The 16,422-nt window shown below is 66.4% G+C and overlaps 3 protein-coding genes across 3 annotated transcripts; 2 read left to right on the top strand and 1 right to left on the bottom strand.

The window, feature by feature from the left end:
* Positions 1 to 3,747, top strand: PFL1_05350 (uncharacterized protein; the record flags this gene model as incomplete). The annotated part of the gene is made up of 1 exon (XM_007882882.1): positions 1 to 3,747. One exon carries the CDS (start codon positions 1 to 3, stop codon positions 3,745 to 3,747), a length of 3,747 nt encoding a protein of 1,248 aa, XP_007881073.1.
* Positions 3,748 to 7,034: 3,287 nt separating this feature from the next.
* On the top strand, positions 7,035 to 9,424 carry PFL1_05349 (uncharacterized protein; the record flags this gene model as incomplete). Its single annotated transcript, XM_007882881.1, has 7 exons — positions 7,035 to 7,218; positions 7,356 to 7,393; positions 7,495 to 8,279; positions 8,408 to 8,460; positions 8,607 to 9,091; positions 9,253 to 9,308; positions 9,394 to 9,424. 7 exons carry the CDS (start codon positions 7,035 to 7,037, stop codon positions 9,422 to 9,424), a joined length of 1,632 nt encoding a protein of 543 aa, XP_007881072.1.
* Positions 9,425 to 9,544: 120 nt separating this feature from the next.
* PFL1_05348 (uncharacterized protein) lies at positions 9,545 to 16,228 on the bottom strand (the record flags this gene model as incomplete). The annotated part of the gene is made up of 4 exons (XM_007882880.1): positions 9,545 to 10,423; positions 10,569 to 15,307; positions 15,439 to 15,959; positions 16,203 to 16,228. The coding sequence occupies 4 exons, from the start codon at positions 16,226 to 16,228 to the stop codon at positions 9,545 to 9,547; spliced, it is 6,165 nt and encodes a 2,054-aa protein (XP_007881071.1).
* Between the last annotated feature and the right edge of the window lie 194 nt (positions 16,229 to 16,422).

The following is a 16,422-nucleotide window of genomic DNA, read 5'->3' as shown; positions in this document are numbered from 1 at the left end:
ATGCCGTCGGATCTGCCGCGCCCTTCGGCGAGCGCTTCAGCGGCGCGAGGTGGCAAGAAGTCCAAGAAGATCGACAGGCGCCCGCACGGTATGCCCAAGGGCACTGACGCCCTCGCCCTCGCCGGGGCCGGCTCTGCATCCATGTCTTCAGGACCTGTATCTGTCCGTCTCGGTGCGCCTTCCGCCGATCAGCAGAGCCGATCTCATGCTCGACAACAGTCAGGCCAGAGTCTCAAGCTCGATCTGCAAGGCCTCGATCTTGGTGGCGATGCCGGTCCCAGCTCGAGGCCCTTGGGTGGCGAGGGCGATGCCTTTGCCGCCCAGTCGTCCAGCGCCAGCCCCACGTCTACCTTTGACGCCCACCTCCGCTCGCAGTCTGGTGGCCTGCACCCTTTCGCACGGAGCCCTCACCTCTCCGGCGCTCCCTTCATGCACCGCAGCTCTTCGGAAGACATGATCAGCCGAGGAGCGCCGCCCAACGCCGCGATCACCGCCGGCGCGATACCCGAGGACAGCTTTGCGCTTCATTTGCGATCAGAGTGCGTCGACTTCAACGAGATCCTCTCGTCGAACGCAGTGCTTCGCGCGGAGGCAGGCGATTCTGCGGATTCAAGCTCCGTGGCCTATGACTCGGCACTGGCCTGGCAGCCGCAGCAGCCAGACAACCAGGTGCTCGGTGGATTTGCCAGCCTCGGCGTATCTGACGCATCTTCGGACGTCGTGGCCGCAAAGCAGCGCCGCGAACCGCTGCAGCCGCGAAGCCGCGTGAAGAACCGCTTCGACCCTTCGCCGGACAGCTCTGCAACGCCGTCCGACATTGAGGAGGGATCGGGCGTCTTTCCCTTTGAGGATCCAACATCGGCTGCAGCAGCCACAGCGGCGGCGGCGCGGTCTCTCTGCTGGGCCTACCTGTCACCGGAGCCGGCCGATCCGCTCAAGATGCTCGACGTCCTCTCGATTGAAGAAATGGGACTGCACTCTGTCGACATCGGCAACCTCGATGACTGGGATGGCCACCTCTATTCGGCCGACTTTGTCTGCCCGCAGACGAACAGGTACAACAAGATTGCGTGGTCGGTGGCGACCAGCTTCAAGCGGCAGAAGAAGTGGGTCGTGGTGCCCGAGTCCTTCTGCGCCCCAGAGATGGGGCTCAGCTGCGACGACCAGGGCTTCCGCACCGTCGTTGTCAGCGACCGCCTGGGACCATCGGACGAGATCCCCGGCCTCGCCCTGCGATCGACGTTCGCCAGGGCCGCATTCGATCTCGGGTTCCTGCGCAAGCCCTCTGGCTCCTTTTCGTCGACTCTGCTGCTGGCCAGGCCCGACGTGCATCGCCTCCGCTTCGCCCAGCACCGCATCCGCACCGACAGCGCGCGCACCAGCGACATCGACAGCTGCCCGACCTCGCCGGGCACGATTTCGGTGCACAGCGAGTCCAAGATCCTCCCCTTCTACCCCGTTCTTCGGCGTTCGCGGTCGCGGCCCTACATCCGCGACCACACTCAGACGTTGCGGCGATCGCGATCCAAGCCCTACCTCAAAACGAGCGACAGCCACCTCGGCAGCGGCATCGGGATCGGCGACGCGGCAGACCTCTTTGCCCCCTCGCTGCCTGGAGAGCCTGGCGCACAGTTTCAACCGGGCGAGCACTGGCCCTCGGCGCGTCCGCCCGCCTCGCCTTTGGGATCTGCCGGCAGCTCCCGCTCAAGCAGCGGATCGCACACGTCGCAGTCGTCGGTCGGGCCGGTCACGACGAGCTACAGCCAGGCCTCGACCTGCGGCATGTCCGAGGCGCCCGTCTCGGAGTCGGTCCGCAGCAAGACGTCGGTCGCATCGCCGGCCTCGCCTCGGACGCCTTCGTCGGCGGGCCTCCAGGGTCAGGAGAGCCTGTTCGCCGGGCATTGCCGGTCGCCCTTTGAGGCGGCGAGCAGCTTGGCGGTCCGGCCCATGTCGGCAGACGACGCTCCCCCTCCGACCTTTGCCGACCTCGGCACGCAGCAGAAGCACAACACGCAGCAACGCGACCAGCAGCGGTTCCCGGGCTTCCCGTCCGAGGGACTTGTCCGGCGCTCGATGCAGGTCGACGAAGAGCAGCGCTGCCGGAGGACGGCGCACAGCCACGGCATGCTGCTTCCGAGGGATGTCGCCCTCTCTCGCATCCGGACGGCCGAGTCGGTCACGCCGGGTAGCATCTCGGCCAGGAGCGCATCGACGTCGGCCGCGGTCGTCAATGCCAACGCCCGGTCGCCTGCTGTCTCTGTTCCGAGCCAGTCGCAGTCGCAACGCAGGGACCGCAAGATCGGCACTTGGTTCAAGAGGAAGGTCGGCGGCTCGCAGAGCGTATCGTCCGCTTCGAGCAGAGGGCTGAGCCCACCCAGCTGCCCCGCCGGTGACGGCACCCGCGGTCCAGCAGCCATGGTGCCGCTGTCGTCGTCGGCGGCGGCAGCGGCGGGCCCATCGGCACCCAGGACCAACCCGAACCGAGCCATGGCCCTGACCCGCAAGGCGCTCGAGCAGATCGAGGCGCTGGTGGAGCGTCCCGTCTCACCGGAATCGACCATCATGGGCTCCCGCCGAGGTTCGGCGTGCGTGGCAGGCCAGGCGCACGCCGACGCGACCAGTAGCCCCGGCAAGGGGACGGCCGCAGTGTCCCGCGAGAGCCATGAGCTCGCCGACGGACCGGCGGGCCGATCTCAGAAGGCGCAAGCGCCCCCTGCCGACGTGCACGGTGTGTCCATGTCGCTGCCCGCCAACTCCGCGTCCGGATCGGAGCGTCTGAGCATGATGCAGTCGAGGGCCGCCGTCAACGCCTCGCTGGCCCGCATCTATGGCTGGACTGACGATGCGCAGGGCAACTCGCTCGACACGACGCGCTCGGCGGACGCAGGCGCGCTCAGCCTGGCGTCGGCTACCACGATTGCCAAGGTGCCCCGCCGTCTCGAGGCGCGACCGCCGCGTCCCCGCAACACTGACGACGAGAACGCGCTGCTCGGGCTGGACCGGGTGTCTGCCGATGCGCTGACGATGCTGGTGCCCCTGCCCTTGATCGGCCGTCCCGCCAACATGCCGGCTTCGAGGTACATGCGGATTTCGTTTACGCCCTTTGGCGACCCGTCGCCGCACTCAGAGTGCGGCAGCGCAGGCTCGGCCGCGTTTGGGCTCGACAGCGGATCGACCGACCGCGAGCTTGCGGCCAACCCGATCGGCGCCCGGGCCCTCCCGACGGGCACATCGAATGGCAGCGGCACGGGCCACCGACAGCAGCAGCATGGCCAGGGCGAGCCGCGCTCCGGCCACTCTTCGTCGTGGTACCGACGGCTGGGCTTCAATTCGTCTTCGCGCCACTCGACATCGTTTGCGCCGTCGAGCAACCGACATGGAGCTGCAAAGGACGCCGCCGCCGCCACCATCGCCGCCTCGCAGCCGCCTGTGCGCAAGCCAGCTCGCTCGCGGACCACGTCCAACATCGAGAGCTTCCGCATCGCCGGCCAAGTGCTCGATGCTCCGGACGTGGACCACTCCAACAGCCTCGTTGACCCTCGCATCCCGCGCGCCGGTTCGTTCCCCGTCGTCCTCGGCTTCTGCGATGGCCGGCGCGGCCTCGAGCTGGTGCAGGAAGGCTTCGAGGCGCTGGGCCTCGTCGGAGGACCCGAGGTGCACGCGGTGCAGGGCAGCGGCGACTGCCCGCCCCTGGCTGGCGTCACCGACATGATTATTGCCGCCTGCGCCGCCATCATCGACATCTGACGAGTCCTCTGCGGCGTCGCTGCCAGCGCCCTTCGTGCTTCTTCGTCCACCTCGTTCATTCCCTCGTCCATTCTCTCATCCTCTCGCCCGCACGTCCTCGCGCGTCCGCCATCTGCATTCCGATGATACCCGGCGGAGCGCCATTGAGCTCGACCACCGACTCGCGCGCGACCGCATCCAGAACACGATCGCACTACGTCGCCCATTTCTTTGCAGCACCACAATTTCTCATCGACCCTCCTCGACCTCGTCGGCAGCCTGCCGCCTTGGTGGACCTGGCTTCTCTTCGGATCGAGTCTCTCCGGCCGGCCCGGTTCGAGGTGACGACGGTGTGCGCGAGCGGCGCTTGCCTGGCCGTCTTCCGGAGCGTCACCTCCTTCGGCCCTTCCGCTCCTTCACCTCCTTCAGTCCGTCTCTGGTCCTGACTACCTACTCTGCTCTCGTGGCTCCCCCGTTGTGGCTCGGCGGGCCCCTTCGTCTTGGTCGAAAGCGCCGCTCAGGTCCTTGTACTTTTACCCCTCCTACCCCGGCATCCACTCGTCACCTCTACATCCGAATCCATCCCAGTTTGTTCTTCAGAGCAGTCGAGTTGATAGGGGTTGCCTGCAGACGTCCTAGAGAGGCGTTGAAGTCTGATCACATGAAGATCACACGGCGAAAGGCGGGCCAGGCAGCGCTTCCGGCCTACTTTAGCCGTGGCTCGAAGCCGCCTGCCTGTGGGCATGCATGTGCTAGCCTTGCTTGGCCGGCTGATCACCCTAGCCGGCCGCCTCTGCCTTTCCCCAGGCATGCGGGGACTAGACTGGGGCCTCACGAAACCTTAATTCCACAAGCAAGCAGAAGCAGAGAGAGGAAAGCCAAGGGTGGCGCGTGCGTGCGCTGCGCTGCAGGCGCTGCGTGCAGCCCTCGCTCGCTTGCACGCTCCACCCGCAAAACGGGCTGGGGTCGGCGAGGAAGCGCCCCACGCTGCTGGTGCTGCTGGTGCTGCTGCTGCTCGCTGCGTCCCGCACGCACGGCTCTTCGCAGCTGCAGCGCAGCTTGAGCTTGCAAGCTTGCTTGCTTGCTTGCACGCACGGCTTCCTACAGATATGCATGGCAGCCGTTGTACCCTATCGCCGCGTTCGACGGTCGACGGTCGACGATGGCCTTGCAGCAATAAGCAGGCAAGCAGAGGTAGGTAGGATCTCGTCGTAGCAGCAGGAGAGCGGGACGGTCCCTCCCCTCTTTCGGGGCTGACCAAGGGCGAGCTCGGCACTGCTCCGCTCCAGCTTGGCTTGGCCAGGGGTCTGACCCTCGATATCATCGGATTCCCTTCCGCTGGCTTCGTCGCTCGCTGGCAAGCATCACCGGCCCTTCCGAGACCACGGTTATCGAGTCGAGTTCAGACAGAGGGGCACCGTAAGAAAAGAGGGGGCGAGCGAGATAGGCCAAACGTACGCCCCGCTCGCATCGCCGTGAGCATGATAGAGACCGGAGCCAGGCAAGGGCCTCTATGCCATGCAGCATCCCTGCCGGCCTCTGGCGCGCGCGACCTGACCAGCCCGGCCTGGCCTGCTGATGTTCGTCTCTAAGCCCTGTCTTGCTTTGCTTGCTTGCTTGGTTGCTGCCTCGCTGCTGCCAGGAGGCCGAATCACACCATGCAACCATGAACCTAGCCTGCTGGCCTGCCTGCTTCATCTGGCCGATTTGCTCAGATAGGACCCGCCGCTATGCCCCGCTTGTCCCTGCGCCCCGCGCACTTCGCCCACCAACTACTCGCTTGCTTGCTTGCTTGCTTGCTTGCTCGCTCGCTCGCTACCCTTCCCGCTCTGCCGGAAAGGCAGGCCAGCTCGCCCCGCGCACGGCATTGCCGGCAGCTTTCCGGCGACCTGCTGGCCTGCCCAACCGGATGGTCGCCGACGCCAGCAAGCCACGGCTAGCCAGGTCAAGCTCAGGGTTGGCTCTGCGCCCCGCCAACCCGACTGGCCAAACCTAGCCTAGCCTAGAGGAGGGTGGCCGTCCATCGACCTCGTGCGTGGAAGGGCACGCTGACCAGGCATCATGCATATGGCAGGGCGGTCGTCTGGCTGACTGGCTCGCTAGAGGCCTTCATCTGCGAGGCACACACGGCATGGAAGAAGCAAAGCAAGCAAGCAGGCAGGCAAGCAAGCAAGGGTCCGCGCCCGCATCTCCACCTGCCTTGCCTGCCTGCCTATGCTCGGTATAAACTTCATGCTCCCCTCGCCCTTCCTTTTGACCCCATCGCAGGTCCGCCCCCTTCGCCTTGGCTCCCCCTCATTCGTTTCTTGCTTGATCCTGGCCCTCTCCTCACCTATCGTCCTTCTCCCTGCTTCGTGCCTTCCGGTTCGCCGTGAACCCTCTCGCTGTCTACGTCCAGTTCTGCTGCTGAAGGGGGCATGTACACGCGCTTCCTTCCTCCATCGTCCGTCTCCTCCTCCCCCTTTGCACAGGTCCCCCTCCCTCCGACGCTCTCCTCTACCAACCACCTAGCCTGATCAGGACAACCTTCGGCTTCGCCCTCGTCTCCGTCCTTCAGTCTACCATCTGCTGCACATCTGTTTGCGACCGCCGCTCTGCTCTCCTCCTTGCCTACCGCGCCTTCCTCCCCATCATCTCTTGCCCCTGCGTCCTCGCTCTCCCACCACGGCCAGGCTACCGTCGCGCATACACATCCAACGAGCACGCAAGACCAACTCAGCCCTAATATCTGGTCTTCCCTTGAGCGACGACAAAGTTGCCCCGCCGCGGCTCCAGCCCATTGCTCGAATCGCCCTCGCACCGCTCCGGCGCCGTTGCTACACTCGGGCCACCAAGTGCTCGATATCCTCCGAACGCGTGCTCGTCTCGGTCCCCCCTCTTACTGCAGCACCTGCAAGGCTCGGAGGAGGTCTCTTCATCTTCCGCGCTCGCTCGCTCGCGCTGGGGTTTTCCCAACGAGCGGACCCAGGCCCTCGGAGACTCTTCGACCTGTCCCGGCCGCGAAAGGCTAGCATTCTGCCCCGAAGCAAGTTCATCATCCCTTGCTGCTGCTTCCGCCGCTTGCATTGCTTCATCTCACGACAGCACCCACCTCCTCCCGCCGGTTGAGCCGCCTGCGGATTTTCCGCAGTCAGAGACTCGCAGCTCAACGCTAAGGCGCGTCCGGTACAAGTACAAAAGGCATTAAGGTCAGCCGTCGCCGTCGCCGTCGCCGCCGCCATCGCACTACCCGGGCCAATCCGTCGTCTCTCCTCGGTTATTGCCTTGCCAAACCCGCCGTTGCCGCTCACCGAGCCCTCGCCATCGACATGGAGGACCCCATCACCCTCGCCCTTCGACCGCCTGCCCGTGAGACGCCGGCGGAGCGCTCCGCCCGACTCGCCCGCGAGGCCGAGGCAAAAAAGGTCAGCGATGAGATCGACAAGAGGCTTCGCGAGGATGCCAATCGGCGCAAGAAGGAGAAGCAGGGCGAAGTCCGCATTCTGCTCCTCGGTGAGTGAGCGGGCCCCCACCGCGCCTGTCAGACTCGCAACGTGATGTGGCTTGGCTCGACCGGCCAGCGTTGACCCAGCCGCTCGCCCCTCCTGTCATTGTTTTGATGTCGCACTCGCTCGGACTGACCACGACAGGTCAAGCGGGTGCAGGCAAGACCACCATCTTCAAGCAGGTATGTAAGCCGGCGCGGACCTTTGTCCTTCTCGGGCCCGAGGGAGCTTGCAATGCTGACGCCCATCATTGATGCGTGGCACGGTCCCATGTCGTACGCAGATGCGGCTTTTGTACGAGCCCAAGGCGCACGAGGCTAACCGACGTTGGTGGCGCGAGATTGTCCACCTCAACGTCATCACCGCGCTCCGCGGGCTGCTCGAATGCCTCGAGCGGCTCGAGGCCGCCGCCGAGCCGGAAAGCCAAAACTCTGCGATGACCGCGGCGAGCGGCGCCGAGCGCGCCATTTCACCCAGCCCCAGCATCATGGCCACGGCCGCCGAGAAGCGGGCTCTGCTCGACCGCCTCAAGCTGGCACCGATCCTCTCGCTCGAGCAGGGGCTGCGGCAGCGCCTGGGGGCCATTGGCGAGGAGCAAGAAGTTGGGTCGATGAGTGGGCGGTCGCCTTCACCCTGGTCGAACCTCTCGGAGCCAGCTTCGCCCACGAGCCGCAGCCCGCAGCATCCCATCCTCCTCCGCGCCGGCTGGCAGGACAGGATCATGGAGAAGCTTGGCTGGCTGTCGAGCGAGGGCACCGAGTCGGATGCCGAGTCGGTGGCCGAGTCGACGCGTTCCTCGAGCGGCCGAGCCGACCTGATCGGATCGCTGCGCCGCAAGCGGTCTTCGCCGGTCCTGGGCCAGATAGACGCGTCGGCGGGCGGCGGCAGCAGCGCCGAGGGACGGACGGCTGAATACCAGCGCATCTATACGCGCAGGCGCATGAAGCGCGAGAGCGCCGAGCAGATGCTCATCGCGCTCAAGGAGGACGTGCTGCAGCTCTGGCACAGCCCGAGCGCGAAGAAGCTTCGCAAGCGCGGCAAGCTCGAGTCAAGCGACAGCGATATCTAGTAGGTCCACCACGGCTGCTTTGTACGAAAGTGGGAGCCGGAGCTGGTATCCTGACCAAACCGCATCACGCTTTTGCCTTTCTGCACCCCTCTCCCTCCTCCTCCTCTCCCTCTCCTTCCCACGCCAGCTTCCTCAACAACTACGAGAGGATCGCTCAGCGGGGCTACGAGCCGACTGATGGTAGGTGCACGATCCCCTGGAACGCTCGGACTGCGGCAAATCGTCCCGAGGGTTGCTTGCTGGGCCCGCCGTCGATTCCTCTGCCTGGCTGGCCTTTTTGCTGACGGACTCGATCTGACTTGCCCTTTTGCGCTACGACTTCGAAGAGGACATTCTCTACGCCCGCGTCCGCACGGTCGGCATCAGCGACGAGCGCATCCGCATCGACAAGGCCACCACCTACCACCTCTACGACGTCGGCGGCAGCCGGAGCCAGCGCAACGCGTGGGCCTCGTACTTTGACGACGCCAACGCCATCATCTTCCTTGCCCCCGTTTCGGCGTTTGACCAGACGTTGCTCGAGGATCCGAGCGTCAACCGCGTCGCCGACTCGCTGCTCCTCTTCGAGGAGATTGCAGCCAACCCGCTGCTGCGCGACGTCTCGCTCATCCTCTTTCTCAACAAGATCGACATCCTCGAGCGCAAGCTGCTGCGCGGCGTCAAGGTGGCCGACCACTTTCCCGATTTCGACGGCGAAAACGAGCTCGAAGACGTCTGGCGCTACTTTCGCAAGGAGTTCCGCCTGCGCGTCACGAGCAGCCGCAGCGTGGCGCCCCAGCGGCCCATCTACGTCCACACGACGATTGCCACCGTGAGTCGGCGGATGGCGCCGCTGCCGCAGGTCGATCGAGATGGTAGTGCGAGGCGAGCTGGCGGCTGGTCGCCCTGCCATACTGACCATCCGATGCGTTCGTCGTCCCCTTGCTTCGACTCCGCCGCTGCCGCCACCGCCGCCGCCGCCGCCACCGCTAGTCGACGAGGCAGATCAAGGCGATCCTAAACAGCGTCAACGACACGATCCTGCGCGAGTGAGTGGCCGTTGCGCGCCTCGGTCGTGATATTGGAGCGTCGGCGATGCTCATGCCCCTCTGATCCTCGCTGCTCGTGCTCCAGGAACCTGCGCATCACCGGTCTGGCGCTGTAGCGGCTAGGACCGCAGCGCACCCGCATCTCCCATGTCCCCCTCCAGGGCCCGTCCGCCTTTCTCCTCGCAGCATCCCTCCATGTATACCCGCGTCTCCCTATCGCCCATCATCTATCGCCTCTACCTCCGCATCAGGGCCAGGACGAGCGTCCACCGGCCCCAGATCCTCTTGAGCTCTAGCAGGCGCCGGATCTCCTGCCATCGGCGCTGCGGTGCGCCGTCGTCTTGCGCCAGGGTCGACAGTGGCGCGCCGCTGCTGCTCCCGCCGCCGCCAAGCAGCCGGAGGTACCGCTCTACCTCGCCAGACAGGCCGCTGCCACTGCTGCTGTCGTCGGCCGCGTTGCTGGCGGTGGCAGAAGCGGCTGCGGAAGCGGCGGCATCCGACAGCCTCGGCGTCACCTTTTGCGGCTGCTGCTGCTGCTGCTGTTGCAGCGCGGCCGCTGTCCTGCGGATGCCGCCGCCAGCCTGCTCCGACGACGACGGCGACGACTGCACGAGGACGTAGTCGACGGGGGTGAGGAAGCTCCGGGTCAGCGAGCCCAGCAGGAAGGCGATGAGGGCGATCATGAGGACGCTGCCCGTGCTGAAACGCTTGCGCGCGGCCGCCTGGGCCACGGCCGTGACCGACTCCTGCACGGCGGCTGCGGCGGCCGATGTGGGAGAAGCCGACGACGACGACCCGGACCCGGTCGCCGATGCCGCTGTCGACTTGTCCTTGGCATTGGCGCCCGCACCGGTACCGGCGCCGGCGTTGCCGCCGGCAGAGTTGGGCGTGGGCGAACGTCGGATGTCGCCGCCGGCCAGGGAGCCGGCCTTGGTCTGGAAGGTGGACGTCGAGGCCACCGACGAGCCCTTGGCCGTCACGCTCGAGACTGACGTGAGCGAGGATGCGAGCGCCGAGCCCGTTCCGAGACGTGAGAGTGGGTAGCTGTTGAGGATGTGGATGAGCGAATTGGTCGAGCTGCTCTCTGGCTTGGCGGTGGGTGCCTTGGCGTCCGGCTGTGAGGGGGCAGCAGGGGTGTAGACGCGGTAGCGATGAAGCCGCGGAGCGGAGCAACACGGAGGTGAGTCGGTCGGACCAGCGCGTGTCGAACCAGATCGCGTGCGAGCGAGCTTCCCCGTTCGCCGTCTCGCAAGAACTCACCCTTTCAGCGTTGGCCGGTCGCCCGGATCCGCTTGCCGACGTCGAGGCCGAGGCGCCAAGCGCATCGCCACTCTTCGCAGCTCCCGTCGTCTTGTCCGGGTCACCCTCCTTCGCCGTCGCCGTCGCCTCCGCCCTGCTGCCGCTCCCCGACTTCGACGAAAGGCCGATCGGGGTATCGCTCTGCGCTGGCTTGCGCAGCTCGAGGTCCGCCGCAATCGGACTTTGGAGCAACCTGGGCAGCCTCGAGTCTCGGAGGTTGTCTTCAGCGTCGCCGTCATCGTCGTTGTCGTTGTCGTTGTCGGCGTCGCCGTCCTCGTCCTCTTCTTCGCCCCTCTTGCTGTGGCGCAACGCCCTGGAGATGGGCGAGGGCGGCAGCGCCCTCCGCAGCTGGGCGAAGGGTTCGGCGCCGACGTGCTCCTTCTGCAGCATGGCCGAGGTGAGGTTGACGTGGACGACGTCCAGCTTGGCCCCGGCGCATCGGACGGGCACCTTGCCCACGGGCGTGGAAAAGGAGGCGGCGCCGCCGACTCCCTGCGACGACGATGCGGGTGCATCCGTCGGCGCGAGCGGATTGAGCGGCCTGACGACCATTCGCAGGACCGCGCCGCTATCCTGCAGCCTCGTGTACCAATCTGGCACCTCCGGAGGCTTGGAGCCGGTCAGCGGGTCCTCGATCGGGTCGAGGAAGGCCGTGGTTGGCAGTGTCGCACGGACGAGATGCTTGCGAGGGCGAGCCGAGGGATCCAGCGTAGCGGCCAAGACGGCCGAGGGTGGGAGGTCGAACACCTTGATCTGGATCGGCAGGTCCTGCTTCGGCTCCGATGCCATTGAGAGCGATAGAGTCTCTTTCGATGCCGAAGGTCGCTCTGGGCTCCTGGATCGGCCTTCCGATGTCGCTTTGCCTTGCGCCTCAGAGCTGGCCTCGGCCGTGGAAGCCGTGTCCTTGGGGTGGGAAAGCGATGGCGATGACGGCGGCGCCGGCTGTGGCGGCTGCAACGATGACGGGCGGGGCAGGAATTCGGAAAAGATCTGAACGTCGTAGCCCTTGGAGAAGTGACGCAGTTCCACCTCGACCTCCATCAGCAGCATGTCGACGGCCCTCCGTGAGTCTGCGCGGATGGCCGACGGCCGACCCCGCAGCGTGGACGGCGTCGAGGCGTTGGCGCCCGTGCTGGTGATCGAGTTCATCGACGTGGCGCGCGAGAGGGAGACACCGCCCGTGCCGGACATGCCCTCGCTGGTCGGCTGGCCCGAAAGCGCCGAAGACGGCGTCAGCGTGGCGGTCGATGCTGTTGCGCGGATTGCGGCCGCCTTGGTGGTCGAGGCGTCAGAGACCGTCTTGGCTTTGATCCTCGCCGGCTCCGGCGATGGCGGAAGCGGTGGCAAGCTCGAGCGAGCTGGCTTCGTCAGGCTAACGGTGGCAAATGTTCGGGTGGGCGGGTCAAATGCCGTGGACAGGAGAAGATGCTTGCGCTCAGGATCGTCGAGGACCCAAATCAGGCCCTGGTCCTCGTCGCGGCCGTCGCCGAGGACCTGGATGCAGCTTGGCGGGGTCTTGACCGAGGGCAGAGCACCGCGCGCCTTGAGGAAGGCCTCGATGGACAGAATCGAACGCGGGAGGTTCGAGTTCCACAATGTGTTGACCGCGGCGGGCAGCGAGCCGGCATAGTCGACCGCGACGACGTGCGTGCAGCGCGTCGAGGGAATCTGGAATGTGGTCGAGCTGTAGGGATCCAGCGTCTCGAGGATCCAGCCGTCGATCAACACCTTGCCCATCGGCAGGCCGAGCGGGTTGACCTTTTCCTGCGGGTAGCGCGACGTCTGCTCGGGGAACGAGGCCGATGCGTGGAAGTAGACGGAGGGGCCCGACATTGCTGCCGAGGAATGCGACGACGCAGACGACGGCGACGAAGGCGTCAAGGCCAACGACGGCGGCAGGATCGAGCTGCCATCGGGACCGGCGCCCGACGCTGTGAGGAAAGCGGGCGGCGCCGCCCGAGCCGTCAGGCTGGCCAGGTGGAAGGCGCGGCCGCGGAAGGGGAAACTCGCCTTTGTGGTGACGAACGAGGTCGTGGCGCCGTTGCCGTAGCATTCGAGCAGCGTGGTGGTGTCCACCTTGTCGTCCCACTGCGAGCGGCATCCAAGGCTCGAGACGACGTCGACGAGGTCCTCGGCCGACAGGCCCTGCACCACCTTGTCGCCGCGCTGGACGACGACGGTGCTCGAGATGGACTCCATCAGCTTCCGACGCACGTAGAGGCCGTTGCGTTCCGAGACGAGCGCCCAGCCCGCCGGATTGCCGGCGGGGTCGGGGCTCCGCTCTGCATGGATGCGGCGCAGGAGGAAGAGAACATCCAGTGCGCACGTCATCGGCTGGCGCGGCCGCTCGTCTGAGAAAAAGGTGTTGGTGGTGGGCATCGGCGTCTCGTCGTCGCGATTGCCGCCGCGGTGGACACGACCCGGTGTGGTGCCGGCCAGGACTTCGTCGCGCGTCGCTGCGCCATCCAGATCCGAGATCTCGCTGCTGGCGCTTCCGGCGACGGCTGACGAGGCCGACTCGTCCTGGGCCTTGTTCCTGGTCGAGCCGGATGTCGGCTTGCGCGGCGCCGCTTCGAGATCGAGCGGCACGCGCTGGGGCTTGGTCCGCTTCTGTTTGCTGAGCTGCTTGACCTCGTCGCCCTTGATCTCGTCGAGGTCGACCCGCATCTGCGCGCCGTTGACGTAGACTGAGCCCTTTTCGCGCGACGCGCCCTTGCGCACCGTGATGCGCGCGAGGTCGTCCTCGAGCGAGGCGGCGACGTGCTCGATGGTCAGCCACAGCCCTCCGCCGCCTTGCGACAGCCTGTGCCTGCGCAGACACGAGACCGAGATCGGCGGCGGGTCGACGACGAGATCGAGGCTCGAGGCCCACACCTCGACGTCGCAGCGGATCTCACACTCGACGTTGGGCGCCTCGGCGGCATCATCGCCGAGGTCGACGGCCTCGTACTCGAACCGGAAGGTGGCCTTGTCGTGGTCGTACTTGGACGTCCTCGCCTGGGCGCCCAGCAGCCGCGTGGCAACGGGCGGGCCACCAAATTTGATGGCATACTCTCCGACGCCGGCAACCGCGTTGATCATGGCCGATGGCGTCGACGACTTGCTCGTCCAGCCCTTTGGGTCCGACTGCTCGAGCATCGTGACGTGGACCGTGGTCGGCGAGAGAGCCTCGACCGACCAGCCGCGCAGGTCGATCTGGGTCCGGATCGTACCAGACTCGGGCTCTGGGATGGCGGGGAAGTGGTTCCGGTCGTCTGTGGAAAAGGAAAAGATGTGGACCGAGGCGGGCGACTTGTAGGCCGTCTGCACCGTGACTGAGTCGCGCGCGCTGACTGGCCAGGCGGGCTTGGTCTTGAGGTGCCAGAGCGAGCTCAGGTCGCTGACGTCGGAGAGCAGCGTGGCATCGTCCAGGCCCTTGTCCCAGAACGCCTGAGCGCCCGGATTGCTGATGGTGCTGAAGAGGTCCCACACGCTCACGCCGACAAACGTGGCCTCGGCGCGGTAGACGACCAGCGTGAGGTCGATCGAGTCGAGCTGCATCACAGTGACCCCCTTGGTGTCGGCGACCGGCTTCCACTTGGCCTCGGGCTCCTGAAGCAGGCTGGTGAAGTAGATGTAGTTGCGGCGCACAAGGGCATTGATGGCACCGAGCGAGCCGGCCGGGTTGGGCGTGCCGCCGCGCGATGCATTGGCCATGGCGCCGAGCGCCTGGGCCGACGAGCTGCCGCCGGTCGAGGCGGTGCCGATCGAGATGTTGGAGACGCTGGCCGTGTCCTCGACGATGCGGGCCGACAGGGCGGTGGCGGTGCGCGGCTCGCTCTCGACAATGTCGAACGGCGAGTCGTTGAGGCGGAGGCCCGTGCTGGCGGCCACCCGCTGCACCCGGACCGTCGCCTTGACAATCTCATCGGGGTCCTCGAGCTTGGCGTGCCTGATGGTAAGCAGGATCCGCTGCGAGCCGGCAGGCCGCTCGGCGACGGCGTGCCACGCGGCGCTCTGGCTGGAGCGCGTCTGCGACCGCACCGACACCTGGACGTCCCATCCCTGCGTCGCCGGCAGCGAGTACTCGATCCCAGCCTCGAGACGTCGCCGTGCGCGGATGCGGTTGAGGGTGTCGAGGTCCTTTTCGGCGCGATCCTCGGCGAGCCGCGCCGCCTCGTCCTCGATGACGATGGCATACTCGGTGTGGCGGGTGTCGCGCGACGGGTCAAACGAGTTCGAGAGCACCTCGACGCAGCTGCCAAAGTTGAGCACGGCGGGGACGTGGCCGCTGCCCTCTCGGACCTGGCGGACGAGGCCCTTGATCAGATCCGGCAGCTGAACGCCGAGGCCGCCCGACGGCATGCCCAGCCACGCGCCCTTGAGGTCCCAAGACCAGAAGACCGTGATCTTGATCCTCGACGCCGAGCCTCTCGCACCGGTGGCCGAGGTCTCGGCTGGCATCGCCTGTATGCACCACGCCATCAGGTGGACGTGGGAGCGCACGCAGGGCGGCGCGGGTCGGAGATACGCGGGGGCGTCGGGCGAGCGCGGCAGCGAAGTCGACACGTCGATCAGCACCGAGTCGTCGGCCAGCGTGCGGGATATGGTGATGGCATCGCGCGGGCTCGCAGGCCAGCCCAGGCGGTAGTTTGTCTTGCACACTCGGGTGCTTGGGTCGAGCTGCTCGATCAGCTCACCGCCGTCGACCAGCCGATCCCCTGGCAGGTCGGCGCAAGTTCGTAAGAAGGAGCGAGAGGGAGAGTTTGGACAAGCCTTGCAGGTCTCGTCAGCTTAGATGCACAGCGAGCAGCCGGTTTTGCGCTGAGGCTAGAAGGCTTCGGATGCTCACATATTGATCGCGCGTCTGGCGTCTGCAGGATGGACTGGAAAGCGATGAGATCCGCCTGTCCGTCGTATGGCACCTCTGCCACGGCGCGGTACATGTCGGCGCCCTTTGCGCTCCGTCGATGGACGACGACGCGATCCGACCGGAGCGCTTTCAGGACAAAGGGCCCAGAAGACGGCTGCGGATCTGTGCCGTTGGAAGCAGCGCCGGCATCGTCCGCAGCACTGGCGCCGGCGCTGCCGTTCTGGTTGCGGCCGGCGAGGTCGGTATGGGACAGGGCGGGTCGCAGCGTCGGCTCCCTTGCCTTTCCCTTGAACGCTGCTGACGACGACGAGGTACCGATGGCGGGAGAGCCGCGGAGGGAGCCGGCGTTGGATGCCGGGGTCGAGGCAGTCACAGATGCGTTGGGCGCGGCCGATGCGCTGTGCGGGACCGGCTTCCACGCCTTGGACGATGACTCCGAGACCAAGGCGCGGAACGTGCCGATCGCGCCGTTGAGCGCCGCTTCCCATTGCGCGCGCGACCTGGCGAGGGAAGGGCGGAAGCGCAGATCGAGGTCATAAAGGGGCAGGCCCAGAGCGTCAGCACATGTATGCGGGATCGGGCCTTGGCCGTCATCATCCTGGCAGTCGGGACGATGTTCCCCCAGGGCTGAGGCTGGAGACAGTGGCTTTCGGAAGCGGCCGATGGGCGAAGCGAGCAAGCAAGGCAGCTTGTCCTGCACGCATTCGCTCGCGCTTCGGCAATCCCGCCGACAATCCACTCACTTTGTCAAGTTGACGCCGTCCGCCATAGTGGCCAGGACCAGTCCGAGACAGTGTCCCCGGAGGAGACGCCGGGAGGCGGTACGAGGTTGATGAATATCAGGGGATAGGGCGTGCCATTCACGCAGCCCGGCTCAGCTAGTTGCGGCGTTGCGAGCGACCGGTACTCGGCAGGCAGGCGGGCAGGTAGGCTCTGAATGCAGGGATGGCGGAAGGTTCCGGT

Source organism: Pseudozyma flocculosa (genome assembly GCF_000417875.1).
Source record: "Pseudozyma flocculosa PF-1 unplaced genomic scaffold scaffold00019, whole genome shotgun sequence".
Taxonomy (NCBI): domain Eukaryota; kingdom Fungi; phylum Basidiomycota; class Ustilaginomycetes; order Ustilaginales; family Ustilaginaceae; genus Pseudozyma; species Pseudozyma flocculosa.
Note: the sequence above shows the minus strand (reverse complement) of the source record. Positions and strands in the feature narration are given on the sequence as shown.